General features: G+C 38.1%; 1 protein-coding gene across 2 annotated transcripts in view; it reads left to right on the top strand.

The window, feature by feature from the left end:
- Positions 1 to 12396, top strand: part of LOC145255722 (uncharacterized) — a 492481-nt gene that overhangs the window by 145589 nt on the left and 334496 nt on the right. For both annotated transcript variants that reach the window (XM_080114321.1, XM_080114322.1), the window contains exon 2: positions 4481 to 4667. In XM_080114321.1, the coding sequence (XP_079970447.1) occupies positions 4481 to 4667 (187 nt within the window). The remainder of the gene's footprint in view (positions 1 to 4480; positions 4668 to 12396) is intronic.

Genomic DNA, 12396 nt, shown 5'->3' with positions numbered 1-12396 from the left:
CTGAGCAAATTATTACTTGTAATATATAATAATCAATAGAGGATTCTGTAATACTACATATGCAATCTATATAAATTAAAATATCATGTTTAAGCATATTTTACGACTAGGCAACACTTGGCTGCCAGCTAATGTGGCTTCCTTCAGTCTTGACAGACTATGGATACCCACTGTAAGGGTGCGTACGCGTGAAATTTGTGTGGCAAGAGTTGCGCAATCTCCAACCACGCCTCTCCTGAGTCAACATTGTTGCATACCAGTGGCAAGTTGAGGTACAGGACGACTGGAAACAATATCCGTGCATCAGGTCACCAAGCTAATCAAGAACCTAGATTCCAGTAAAGTAACTGGCCCTGATGGCATCCCAATTATAGTGTTAAAAAAGCTTCAAGCTGAACTTGCCCCATACTTACGAAACTATTTAAGCGCTGCCTTAAGGAGAAGTGCTTTCCGACTCCCTGGAAGACCTCATCAGTTTGCCCTGTATTTAAGAATTTAGGTGATAAGTCATCTCCCTCTCAGTACAGACCAATAAGTCTCCTGTGTGTTATGAGTAAGTTGCTGGAATCCATATTGAATAGAGAAATAGTCAACCACTTCAGCAGGAACAACCTTCTTAGTGACACACAATATGGTTTCCGCTCTGCAAGATCTACCGCAGATGTGCTGATGGCTATATCCCACAGGATTAGTGAATCTCTTGACAAAGGCTTCCTTTCTAGGACAATTGCTCTTGACATATCAAAGGCCTTCAACAAGGTATGGCATAAGGGTCTACTTCACAAGATTTCCAGCTACGGTATAATTGGAAATGTTTTCTCAATCATTAAATCATTTCTCTCCGATAGGCTCATAAGAGTAGTGGTAGATGGACAAAAATCGGAGGCCTGCAATATAAATGCTGGAGTCCCTCAGGGGTCAATCCTGGGCCCAACTCTCTTCCTGATCTACATCAATGACCTCCCTAAACACATACTTAAATCATTCGTTGACATCTATGCTGATGACACGACCATCTATGGCAACACATCAAAGGCTGTAAATGACAAAGTTCTCTCTGATTCTCTCTCCTCTGATCTCGAGCGCGTGGTTCAGTGGGGGAAGACGTGGCTGGTTACCTTTAATGCATCCAAAACCAAACTCCTATCCTTACATCATCAACGCTCTGATCCCCATCTGGCATCAATTGTGATGGATGGCTCTCGTCTGGGTGAGGCCCCGTGTTTTGACAAGCTTCTGGGTTTGACCTTTACACCTGATCTGAAATGGAACACATACATCAAGTCTGTTGCCAAGGTCGCTGGAAAGATGGTGGGATCCTTCTACCGCTCCAGAAGATATCTCACTACTGATGCAATTCTCTATCGATATAAAAGCCAAGTACGTCCAAGAATGGAATACTGTTGCCATATCTGGTCAGGAGCTGCTAAAAACAGCCTATCCTGCCTGGACAGAGTACAAAATAGACTTCGTGGTTTAGTGGGGGGGTTCCCTTTTCTCTACCCTGCAACCTCTCTCCCACAGAAGAGACGTTGTGAGCCTATCCTTGTTTTATCGTTATTTCCATGGCAGGTGCTCGTCTGAACTCCAATCTCTGGTTCCCCCTTGCCAATGTTTCACGAAAAACACCCGTCTAGCTGAATCCACTGTCAAAAATTTCCCCCACTCTATATCTGTGCCTAAATCAAAATGTGAATTCCATGAACAAAGCTTCTTTCTTAGAACTGCACGCCTGTGGAACTCTGTTCCGTCTGCCTGCTTCCCACCGGACTACAACTTGGATGTGTTTAAGTCCAACGTTAACAAATTCCTAATGAACCGCCCCCTTAAGTAAACACTTCATCAAATCTCCACACTAATGTAATGTACTTGCAATAACCTTTATCCCTGAGTGGCTTCCAGGCCTTGATAAGTGGTGATCACTGTGTAAAAAAAAAAAAAAAAAAAAAAATGGCCTGGATTTACTTTCTCTCTCTCTCTCTCTAGGACAATAGACTTTCCCTCTCACCACCTAACAGTGAGAGATGCATGCCAAACTGGATTGACTTTCTCTCTCTCTCTCTCTCTCTCTCTCTCTCTCTCTCTCTCTCTCTCTCTACAACAATAGACTTTCCTTCTCACCAGTTAACAGCGAGAGACGCACGCCAAACTAAACACATACTTTACCCTTTTCTTTCATGTGTTTCTTCATGAAATAAATTCTAGTTCATTTAATTCAATAGACGTGTTGTTTGTTTCTTCCTCAAAACAATTCATTTTTCCTATTTTTCCTAACAACTGGGGGATATATATAATGCATCCAACACACCACAACAAACTGGTAACACCCGAACGTGAGATGAACACGCATTTCCTTCTATACTACAAGTCTTGCAACAAACTGGCGACCACGACGAGACGTGAAACGAACCACCATGGTGACCCTACTTTTTTAAAAATGAATTGTTTTGAACGAGAAGCGCGTTTTATTTGATAAACAAAAAAAAACGAACATTTCAACAAAGAAACACAAGTGAACTACTACCGACAGGAATAACTACTACAAACAACAATGACGAAACCCCTTGTCAACTCGGCAGAAAAATAAACACAGAGCTGTCGACTTCATATCGAATATAAAGAAAAATTCGAGCTCGACAAACATTTATCACCATTTCCTGACATTACCTTGCAACAAACGCGAGGAGCAAAATCACATACACATTCCCTCCCGCACAGCAGACGCAACAACAAAGAAACAATTACAGGACATCCCTGTCAACACATAGGAAGAAGTTGAATCAACAATACGAGTTGAGATGCACCACGCACACTGATAAACTCACAACTGGAAGTTTCATTGACAGCTGGCAACTGGACACCACCATTCAACACGAACGAATGTGCAACAAGCGCCTGTACAAGCAATGTACACACACTACTCCAGACTCACTTGCGAAGACACCGTCAACTGGACATGCCACGTCAACACAAACAAAAATTTTCCTTCCAAACGAACAATTTACTTCACTGTCCAAGCAACTCGTTGCACATGTCAGCCCCCCCCAAAAAAACAAACAAAAAAACAAATGTCACCCTAAAAAAGAGTAAACGCCTTTTCCACTCATAAGTAAATACTTTTTTTTACGAACACACTCCGTTTTTGACGTTTTTTTTCAACCACACCAGCAGCAAAAAAAAAAAACAGGATGAAAAGTCAATTGCCCAAAACATTACTTAAAAAAGAAAAAATATAAACTGCATATTTTTTTTTTCCTGGGAAGGGGAGTATTGTACGAGCCCTTTCTAGTCTCGCACAAAAACATGCGTTCACATCTCAAGCCATTTTTCTTATCATGCACATACGCACACACAAACATATGCACACACGTACACACACGTAGATATATTCACATTTGTGTACATACACTCACATTCACGTGCATACACACACGCTAATGTACACACATGTACGCACACATACGCGCACATGTACACACACATGAGTAACGTCACTTCCCCTTTGAAGGAAATCCACACATGCGCAAAAGACCACCGGAAACAACTATAAAAGCAAGAGACCTGAGCTGTTTCTTCCTTTTTCGACTCAGCTCCCGAGCTGAGCCGTCGACGGACCATCCGCTCCCTTTCGGGGCGCGCACGCTCGCACGCCTCATGTCATCTGCTACTATGTGTTGGGCAAGAGTCAACAGACAGTACATACACCTTACATGCTTTCTCTCTCCATAGCCTGGATTGACTTTTTCTCTCTCTCTCTCAACAACAATAGACTATCCTTCTCACCAGTTAACAGCGAGAGACGCACGCCAAACTAAACACGTGCTGTACCCTTTTCTTTCATGTGTTTCTTCACAAAATAAATTCTAGTTCGTTTAATTCAATAAACGTGTTGTTCATTTCTTCCTCAAAACAATTAATTTTTCCTATTTTTCCTAACGACTGGGGGATATATATAATATATACCACCAGTCCACTACAAGCTCCTGCGGATTTTTTTTTTTTTAATTTAATTTTGGAATCTTCTTTTGAGAATTCTATTTGGGAATCGTTTTTGAATTAACTTTGTTGATATGTTATTTTTTTTTTTTTTTTTACGGGTTAATTTAATTTCTGTTTATTCTTAGATCACTAAAATTGAAATGTTAAGAAAAATTAATATTTTCGACATTTTCATCTTTTATGCTTTTAATGTTTTGCTTTTTGATTTCTACCAACGAGATTGAAGGTCATGTTTTTTTATTTCTACCAACGAGATTGAAGGTCTTGTTGAGAAGACGTTGTAAACAACAGGTGAGAATACATTGCTGAATAATTTGTTACTTTTTATTGTTAAATCTTTTTAATTTAAAAAAAACAGTAGAACTTTGTTGTCACCCAGTAGTTAATTTAATGAATGATTTGTGTATTTATTAAAAATGAATGATTTGTGTATTTATTAAAAACGTGGCATTAACAGAATAAAAACTATTCTGTCTTCCAGTTCTGTGAACATGCAAATGAATAATGGTGCCACTCCTTCCTATTTGGCGAGTCAAGAATGCAAACTTGATATCCTTAAATATTTGGTTAACGAAGCAAAAGGAACTTTAAAAATTACAGCATTTGACGGAATGTCCTGTTTACATGCGGCAGCCCAAATGGGGCACTTGGACATCATCACATGGCTGGTAAGTTGACACTTTATTGACCTTTCAATTCATGCGAGTAAATTGTGTGTGTGTGTGTGTGTGTGTGTGTGTTTGTGTGTGTGTGTGTATGTGTGCGCATATTCTATCAATGCTCATGGTAGGAATTGACAGTTTAATTAATAACCTTTGTTAGGTTAATTAAAAACCTTAGTTAATTGTGAAGTAAATAAAGTGAACGTACCTTTTCTTCTTTAAATAACTTAATTTGTGGAAGGTATATCTTAATGATGATAAAGAAACAAATAAATTAACAATATAAGATTTTATCAGCACACAAGATTTGCATAAAGAGATGCGTCTATTTATTTACATGTTTGCATGAACAAAGCTATACACCGAAGAGAAAAGGCATTTCGCATTACGCATTCTTTTATACAAAAACAATCAAAGGGAGATAACTCAGAGTGCCTAATTTAAAGTCCATGTCATCAGTTAACAGACAAAGGGAGTCAACTGCTCAGAGTCCACATCATTGAAAATAAGGATCAAAGAGAGACAAGTCTTCAGTATTTAAAAATCCACTTAACGTTAATAATTTCCAATAGGAAGCTGTACCCTCTTTTTCCAATTTGTAAAGGACTTAGGCATGTCAACCCTTTGATAGAACAGTCAAAGAATGGCTTTTGCAAGTTAAATTTAATTAAGAAAAAAAAAAAGAAAGGAAAAACTAGTGTAACCTTTCTTTGTTTTCTAATAGTTGCTTCTCTGCTTTAAAAAAATGAGGAAGGAGTGAGAATAAATTATCTAAACCTCCCTTATTCTGTACCAGGTGGATTGTTCCACTCTGATATATTTCTTTTTTGTATCTCTTTGTTAGTTGAAAAGTCATTCAACGATCATGTTTTCATTACACCCTTGTTAAGTTATTTTGGTCTTCACATGGACTGTAAGATCAACTCCTATAATTTTTGTAATTAAAGATTCGTTAAATCAAACGAAAACAAAGTCCTTCCATAAATAACAAATAATATATTTATTTGGGTGCAGTTTGCTGAAAATTTAGACAGCCCAGAAAATGAATTACAGTAATAGTTTGGATGCTGAAAGTATTCGTTGTCTCGTTTGACTATTCAGTAGACAGAGATTGGAGAGAGGATATCTTTCTTCACTGGTCTGCCATTCTGAAAGGGGGCTAGAAATAGTTCTTTAAAATTCTGGTTGAAATTAATATGTCCTGACATCTAAATGGCCTACATGTGACCAAATTACTTTGTAGCGGCCACTCTTCAGTAGAAGAAAGAAATATCAATATTTATAACTGCTACATCATCACACACATTGCTTGTAAACAAATAATTTGTAGATTAATTTGTTTTGTAGGTTTGGCTTTGTAAATAAATTGTCTACAAACAACAGATTTTACAAGGTTTATAAGGGCATCACTACCAGATGCAGTTCCATTTCATATGAAAAACATATTCTGTTTAGATTTTTTTTTTTTTTTTTTTTTTTTTTTTACACAAGGAAGTCACCACTTATCAAGGCCCGAAAACCACTCGAGGATAAGGGTTAATGAATGATGTAAGGTGGTAGTGTAGTAGTGGTTAATAATGTAGATTGGGAAGAATTCTGATGATTTAAAAAGGCGGCTCAAAAAGAATTTGTTTACATTGAACTTACAGGCTACAATATTGTAGTCGCTGGGAAGCAGACCAGTGGAACAGGCGGGTAGTTCTAGGAAAGAAGCTTTGTTTATAAAATCTGCGTTTAGATGTAGGCACAGATAGAGAGTGGGGGAAATTGTTAATAGTGGTTGTAGCTAGTTGAGTGTTTTTAATGTGAAAGTTCGGCAAGGAGGGACCATAAATTGAAGCTCAGACGAGCACTTGCCATGAAAATAATGATAGAGCAGAAACAGACTCGCAACGCCTCTTCTGTAGGGAAAAAGGTTGCAAGAACGAGAAAAGGGCATAACCTACTAGATTTCAAAGCTGGTTTGAATGATGAGATGTACTACTATAACTCTGTTTCAGTCCATTATTGAATGGAATGTGAGTTGGTGCATATTTATTTGCTTCACCACTAGAGCAGAATTATACACAAAGCTTTTAATGTGAAGATAATCTAGACCCTCAAAACGGAGCACTGCATTTTGATCCTAACCAAAATGTAAGTTAGTCACCATTTGTTTTTTTTTCCTTGTATATTTTAATAGCACAAAATACATTTGAAAATAAATTCTTTTATTCTGGAATTGAGTTATGTTTAGAGAATAAATTGTTTGATTAAGTCATCTATTATAAATAACTGAACAAATCACTTATCTCTTATTTATGCATTTCTCTCACACTCACTAACTCTATATTGATTCAACCACAATAGCCTAATAGTTCTAAATATCTCTGTGAGCAGTTAGAGAAAGAGTGATTCTTTTCATTATCTTGTTTACACACGTGTGTCTGTACACACCACAATGAGGTATGTAAATTAGATAACAAAAGAAGTCTTTCTGCTTCTTTATTCTTCTGATAAAGAATTATAATAATTTATCTATAATAATAATAAAACAACTTGTTGTCATTCAAACTCCAGGGACACCATAAGCTCTTGAGGAGAAATCTTTGATGATGGCTTGTGTGAAAACTCCTAGTGAGTGAGTGAGTAGTAGTAGTAGTAGTAGTAGTAGTAATAATAATAATAATAATAATAATAATAATAATAATAATAATAATAGAAATGCCAAATGGCTGAATGAAATGAAAGAAAAGTCACAGCAAATCGAAGAAAGAACACCACTACTGTTCATCATAGCCATGATTCCCCCCTCAACAATATACAAATAAAATGCCAAGCCGGATACAAGTTCACTAATGTCGATGAAAGAATGAACCACCTAATGTACATGTATGACCTGAAACTGTTTCCAAAAGCCAAGAAGAAACTAGAGATGCTAATAAACACAACCAAAATCTTCAGACAGGATATCTGAATGGAATTCTGTATGAAAAAGTGCACACTGCTGCTCATGAGAAGAGGAAAACTTTTTTCTTTTTTTTTTTTACATGGTAGTCACCACTTATCAAGGCCCGCAAGCCACTCGGAGATAAGGGTTATTGGGTGTACAGTAATCAATGGGATAATATTGCAGTAATCGTTAGTAATGGAGATTTGATAAAGTGTCTTACTTAAGGGGGCGGTTTATCAGGAATGTGTTTATGTTGGACTTGAAGACATCCAGGTTGTAGTCAGGTGGGAAACAGGCAAACGGAAGAGAGTTTTACAGATGTGCACTTCTAAGAAAGAAGCTTTGTTCATGGAACCTACATTTTGATTTAGGCACAGATAAAGAGTGGGGAAAAATATTGACAGTGGTTTCAGCTAGACAGGTGTTTTTTGTGAAAGATTGCCATGGAAATAACGATAAAACAAAGACAGGCTCGCAACGTCTCTTCTGTGGGAGAGAGCTTGCAGGGAAGAGAAAAGGGCATCCCCCATTAAGTTACGAAGTCTATTTTGTACTCTGTCAAGGCAGGATAGGCTGTTTTTAGCAGCTCCTGCCAAGATGTGGCAGCAGTACTCCATCCTTGGACATACTTGGCTTTTATAGAGATAGAGAATTGCATCAGCAGTGAGATATTTTCTGGAGTGGTAGAAGGATCCCACCATCTTTCCAGCGACCTTGACAACAGACTTGATGCACATGTTCCATTTCAGATCAGGAGAAAAGGTCAATCCCGGAAGCTTGTCAAAACATGAGGCCTCCCCAAGACGAGAGCCATCCATTTCAATTGATGCCAGATGGGGATCAGAGCATTGATGATGTAAGGATAGGAGTTTGGTTTTGGATGCATTAAAGGTAACCAGCCATGTCTTCCCCCATTGAAACACGCGTTCGAGACCAGAGGAAAGAGAATCAGAGAGAACTTTGTCATTTATAGCCTTTGATGTGTTGCCATAGATGGTCGTGTCATCAGCATAGATGTCAACGAATGATTTAAGCATGTGTTTAGGGAGATCATTGATGTAGATCAGGAAAAGAGTTGGGCCAGGATGGACTCCATCATTAATACTGTGGGCCTCTGATTTCTGTCCATCAACCACTACTCTTATGAGCGTATCAGAGAGAAATGATTTAATAATTGAGAAAACATTTCCAGTTATACCGTAGCTGGAAATCTTGTGAAGTAGGCCTTTATGCCATATCTTATCGAAGGCCTTTGATATGTCAAGAGCAATTGTTCTAGAAAGGAAGCCTTTGTCAAGAGATTCACTAATCCTGGAAGCAATGGAAAGTATAGTACTACTCAACCAAACAGAGATAAGGGCATTAGGTGAACAATATATCTACAAATATTTGGGAGTTCTGGAAGCAGACACCATCAAATCAACAGAAATCAAAGAGAAAATTGGAAATGGATACCTCAGAAGAACAAGAAAACTCCTTAAAACTAAACTATATTGTAGAAACATAAAAGGTATAAACACAGAGAAGTATCATTAATATGAAACTCTGAACCATTTATAGGTTGGACTAAAGAAGAGCTGAGGCATCTGGACAAAAAACAAAAAAAAAATAGGAAACTCATGATTATGCACAATGCACTACACCCAAAGGATGATACTGACCAACTCTATGTGAAAAGAAAAGACGGAGGAAGAGGGCTGCTTTGTATAGAATACTGTGTAAATGACACAAAAAAAGAATTAGAAAAATACATAATGCAGAATACTGAAAAAAATAGTTACCACAGAAAGAGACACTGTAAAAACAAACAAGATAGAAAAAGAAGAGATGTGGGATAAGACAAGAAAAATGGGAAGAGAAACAACTACATGAACGATTCATAAGAATGACAAAAAATGAGACTAACAAAAAGTTTTGGACATGGCTACAAAAAGGAAACCTAAACAGAGAAACTGAATCATTAATAACAGCTGCACCAGATAATGCAATCAGAACCAACCTCATCAAAGCAAGGATTGACAATACACAAGAAAACAGCAAATGCCGGCTCTGTAGACAAAAAAAAAAGATGAAATATAATAAGCGAATACAGTAAACTAAAAATATAAAAGAATATAAAAATAGACACGATCAAGTGGGGATGGCAGTACACTGGGAATTATGCAGACAATTGCATCTTGAACATTCTGACAAATAGTACAAGCACAAACTGGCAGCAGTACTTGAAAGCGAAAGTCACAAAATTTTATGGGATATGGATGTACAAACGAATAACCCCATTCAAACAAGAAGACCAGCTGTCATAATAATTAACAAGAAAGAAAAGTCTTGCCAGATTGTAGACTTTGCCATTCAAGCAGACCACAGAGTAAAAATCAAGGTGACAGAGAAGCAAAGTAAATATATGAAACTGGCCAAAGAGCTCAAAGGGATATAAAAGATGAAGAAAATCAAGATAAGCACCACTAATATTAGGAGCACTAGAAACAATCACGAAAAACTTTGAAAAAAGAATGAGAGAGATTGGAATTAGAGGGATGGTTGGGAAGATACAGCACATAATAATAATGAAAATGGCTGAAATATTAAGGAAAACTCTTAAATGTGGAAACTAACACACATGAGCTACAAGCCAGATGTACAGAAACTGTTACAGATGTAAAACACACAAAGGAACATCACATAAAATCATATAATTGTAAGTTACCCCCCCCCTGTGCCTCTGCATTACACCTATTTTTTATTATTTTTTTAAAATTTTATTTATTTATTTATTTGGATATGTCACCATAAACTGACGTCACGCCAATTAATCAAGGAGGGTCAAGGAGGATGGAAAGACTAGCCAGACTTCCGCTGGATGAGTGCAAACAGGACTAGAACCTTTGAGAGGCTTATTGCCACCAAAATTCCAGTGAAGACCAATGGTCTCCGTCAATGAGAAATCAATGGTTAGCAACTGTTGCAATAACGCAAATTTATCTACAAAGGCTATTAAAAGAGGTGGAGAGTACTGGAAATCTGCCACTCAGATTCCAGAGAACACCACAAGTTGTTCTCAAAGAGAAATCTTTGATGATGGCTTGTGTGACTACTTTTAGTGAGTAAATAATAATAATTGTGACTTGGCATGAAGTATTAGTAAAGAATCACTGGAAGATCAACAGAAGTACAAGGAAAGAATCGAAGCGGAAGAGTTGACTAAGTTGGTAAGAATGAAAATTTGTGGTCAGTTTGAGTGAGATACCAAAGCACTATCAATGGACCTGAGGTCATCTCGTCAGCATCCGACAAGGCCAAACTATTTGCCAAGAACTTTGCAGCTAATTCTACCCTATGCGACGAAGGCCATCAACTCCCCATATTTCCTCCTATAAGAGAGAACACGCTAGATAACATACAAATATCTGTGCATGAGCTCACCAAACTAATCAAGAACCTTGATTCCAGTAAAGCAACTGGCCCTGACGACATCCCAATTATAGTGTTAAAAAAGCTTCAACCAGAACTTGCTCCCATACTTATGAAACTGTTTAAGCATTGCCTTAAGGAGAAGTGCTTTCCAACACCCTGGAAAACCTCATCAGTATGCCCTGTATTTAAGAATTCAGGTGATAAGTCATCTCCCTCTCAATGCAGACCAATAAGTCTCCTGTGTGTTATGAGTAAGTTGCTGTAATCCATATTAAATAGAGAAATAGTCAACCACCTCAGCAGAAATAACCTTCTTAGTGACACGCAATATGGTTTCCGTTCTGCAAGATCTACCGCAGATGTGCTAACGGTTATATCTCATCATTGGTGAATCACTTGACAAAGGTTTCCTTTCTAGGGCAATTGCTCTTGACATATCAAAGGCCTTCGATAAGGTATGGCATAAAGGCCTACTTCACAAGATTTCCAGCTACGGTATAACTGGAAATGTTTTCTCAATCATTAAATCATTTCTCTCTGATACGCTCATTAGAGTAGTGGTTGATGGACAAAAATCAGAAGCCTGCAGTACTAATGCTGAAGTCCCTCAGGGGTCCATCCTATGCCCAACTCTTTTCCTGATCTACATCAATGAGCTCCCTAAACACATACTTAAATCATTTGTTGATATCTATGCTGATGACACAACCATCTATAGCAACACATCAAAGGCTATAAATGACAAAGTTCTCTCTGATTCTCTTTCCTCTGGTCTCGAGCGCGTGGTTCAATGGGGGAAGACATGGCTGGTTACCTTTAACGCATCTTAAACCAAGCTCCTATCCTTACATCATCAATGCTCTGATCCCCATCTGGCATCAATTGAAATTGATGGCTCTCGTCTAGGAGAAGCCCCATGTTTTGACAAGCTTCCGGGATTGACCTTTACTCCTCATCTGAAATGGAACACGTACATCAAGTCTGTTGCCAAGGTCGCTGGAAAGATGGTGGGATCCTTCTACCGCTCCAGAAGATATCTCACTACTGATGTAATTTTCTATCTCTATGAAAGCCAAGTACGTCCAAGGACGGAATACTGCTGCCATATCAGGGCAGGAGCTGCTAAAAACAGCCTATCCTGCCTTGACAGAGTACAAAATAGACCTCGTGACTTAGTGGGGGATGCCCTTTTCTCTTCCCTGCAACCTCTCTCCCACAGAAGAGACGTTGCGAGCCTATCTTTGTTTATCATTATTTCCATGGAAGGTGCTCGTCTGAGCTCCAATCTCTAGTCCCCCCCTTGCCAATCTTTTACGAAAAACACTTGTTTAGCTGAAACCACTGTAAAAAATTTTCCTCTCTCTTTATCTGTGTCTAAATCAAAACGTA

This window comes from Euprymna scolopes, chromosome 31, assembly GCF_053919585.1.
Source record: "Euprymna scolopes isolate OS-2025 chromosome 31, ASM5391958v1, whole genome shotgun sequence".
In the NCBI taxonomy this organism is placed as follows: domain Eukaryota; kingdom Metazoa; phylum Mollusca; class Cephalopoda; order Sepiida; family Sepiolidae; genus Euprymna; species Euprymna scolopes.
The sequence above is the reverse complement of the archived record's forward strand: the minus strand, read 5'-3'. Positions and strand labels throughout refer to the sequence as shown.